Source organism: Cebus imitator, unplaced genomic scaffold, assembly GCF_001604975.1.
Source record: "Cebus imitator isolate Cc_AM_T3 unplaced genomic scaffold, Cebus_imitator-1.0 Scaffold85, whole genome shotgun sequence".
In the NCBI taxonomy this organism is placed as follows: Eukaryota; Metazoa; Chordata; class Mammalia; order Primates; family Cebidae; genus Cebus; species Cebus imitator.
In genome coordinates, this window is record NW_016107400.1 from 4,040,906 (window position 1) to 4,043,185 (window position 2,280).

General features: G+C 46.1%; 1 protein-coding gene across 7 annotated transcripts in view; it reads right to left on the reverse strand.

Moving 5' to 3' along the window:
* DNAH3 (dynein axonemal heavy chain 3) overlaps positions 1-2,280 on the reverse strand; it is a 237,164-nt gene that overhangs the window by 114,354 nt on the left and 120,530 nt on the right. For all 7 annotated transcript variants that reach the window (XM_037740562.1, XM_017534343.1, XM_037740566.1 and 4 more), the window contains one exon: positions 1,817-1,922. In XM_037740562.1, coding sequence (XP_037596490.1) covers positions 1,817-1,922 — 106 coding nt within the window. The remainder of the gene's footprint in view (positions 1-1,816; positions 1,923-2,280) is intronic.

A 2,280-nucleotide genomic window follows, 5' to 3' on the forward strand; every position in this document is an offset into this window, starting at 1 on the left:
AGTAGTAGGCAGGCCATCACTAAATAAACACACACTTAGGTGTGGCTCTATATAGATAATATATGTATGTATGGATGCATTTATATATATATATAATAAAATACAGGTATACATGAAAATGTGGTATATCCATTCAGTCAACAAATATTTATTGAACATCTACTAATTTCATGGTAGTAGTGCTGGGGATAAACAATGAAAAAGGTAGACAAGGAGCCGTCGTGAAGCTTACGGTCTGAGGGGTAGGGAAGACAAACAATAAATAACAAATCCAGCAGGGAAGTCAGTAAAATACCTACAGATTATGCAAAGTTCTAGCAGAAAACACAAAGGTGTTACGAAGAACAGAAAGGGTTTAAATAGGGTAGCTAGCAAAGGCTTCCTGGAGGAGGAGATTTTTATGTTGAGAACTGGATGATGAGGGTGAGCCATCTCTGAGATAAACTGGGGCAAGATTCCCAGGAAGAGGAATAAAAAGAGCAAAAGCCTTGAAGTGGTGAAACTGGTCTTGTCTTGGAAACAAGACAGGACTGCTAGAGACTGCTAAACTGAGGCTGAGGAAGAGTAGGCCATGAGATTGCAGAGGCAGGCGGGGCCAGATCACATAGCCTCATGGCCCTGATAAGGAGTTAAACTTTAATGCCAGGGACATTGGGGAGTCCCTAAATGACTTTACATATATGGGGACTGGGAAGGTTTTAGGGTGTGTATGTGTATGTGTGGACTGGTGCTTGAATGTGCATGTGGATCTATACTTGCATTTACATATTATTCATGTATGTAAGTGGTGACAGACATGGAGCTGTCCTACATAATCCCCCAGAGAGTTTCCGTGGTGGGAATAGACCCTTCTTGGATTCCTCAGTGGGAGACTTTCCTAAGCATTCTATTAACGCAGGGGAGGGCAAGAGGAACCACAGACACCGCCACTCCCTTCCTGTTTCCAGGTTGAGAGTGTGGTCAGATACCTGCCTAACCTGACTTTCCCACCTCTTTAGAGAAGAGAGTGGTTGCTCAGAGTAGCTGCAATGAAAGCACTTCTTTCTCTTTCTTTCTTTTTTTTTTTTTTTTGAGATGGAGTTTTGCTCTTGTTGCCCCGGCTGGAGTGCAATCAATGGCACAATCTCAGCTCACTGCAATCTCTGTCTCCTGGGTTCAAGTGAGTCTCCTGCCTTAGCCTCCTGAATAGCTGGGATTACAGGCATGGGCCACCACGCCTGGCTAATTTTGTAGTTTTAGTTGAGACAGGGTTTCTCCATATTGGTCAGGCTGGTCTCAAACCCCAACCTCAGGTGATCCGCCTGCCTCAGCCTCCCAAAGTGCTGGGATTACAGGCGTGAGCCACTGCGCCCGGCCCAATGAAAGCACTTCTAACTGGTTCCAGCTTCCCCAAGCTGGGAGGTGCAGAGTCCAGGTTACAGGGATGGGAAATGCCACCACAAAAAGAAACACGGTCCATTTTTAGAGAATCTTCTAGAGACATTTCTGCTAGTGGGGCAATGAAGAAAGAGGTGACAATTCAGCTCCTATGAAGAATATTCCTCAGCACTGTGATTCTCCAGTGGGGAGCCAGGAAGCGATGGGGAAGGAGGAAGAGGAAGGAGAAATTGACTGTACCACCCCATGCCCACCATATGGAGAAGAAAGTTGGAAAAATGGCAAGCAGCCAGGAAACAAGATAACTGGGGACAACAAGAGAATTCCCGGCCCCTTCTTGCCTCCTGGGACTATGATGGTGAAGATGTACCTAGAAGACCCTCGAGATGAAAAGCAGGGAGACAGGAGGAGGGGAAGGAGACGGATCTGAGGGTCTCACCAATTCCTTGTGCTCCTCAGTGAGACTGGAGGGCAGGGTGTCCATGTAGGAATCCTTCAGGGGTTTCCAGCCCAGCTGATGGGGTTCCATGTAGATCATCCCACACCTGGGAAGCACAGAGGACAGTCTAAGTGCTCGATAGTTTGTTACCAATACGGGTTAACATTTATTGAGCATCTACCGCATGTCAGGCACCATGCTAGGCATTAATGGATCTTGACAATAACCTTTATGTAACCATATGGCCTCCCTTATCCTAGTCCCCTGGGTTTACCCACCTTGAATCTTGTGTTCATCTGCCCCTTGATTTCTTTCCTTCTTATGCAGTTTTATAGCATTTCTATATGTTTCTAAAATGTTTATTTGTTTGGAGACAGCATCTCTCTGTGCAGCCCAGGCTGGAGTACAGCAGTGCCATCTTGGCTCACTGCAACCTCCACCTCCCAGGTTCAAGCAATTCTCAT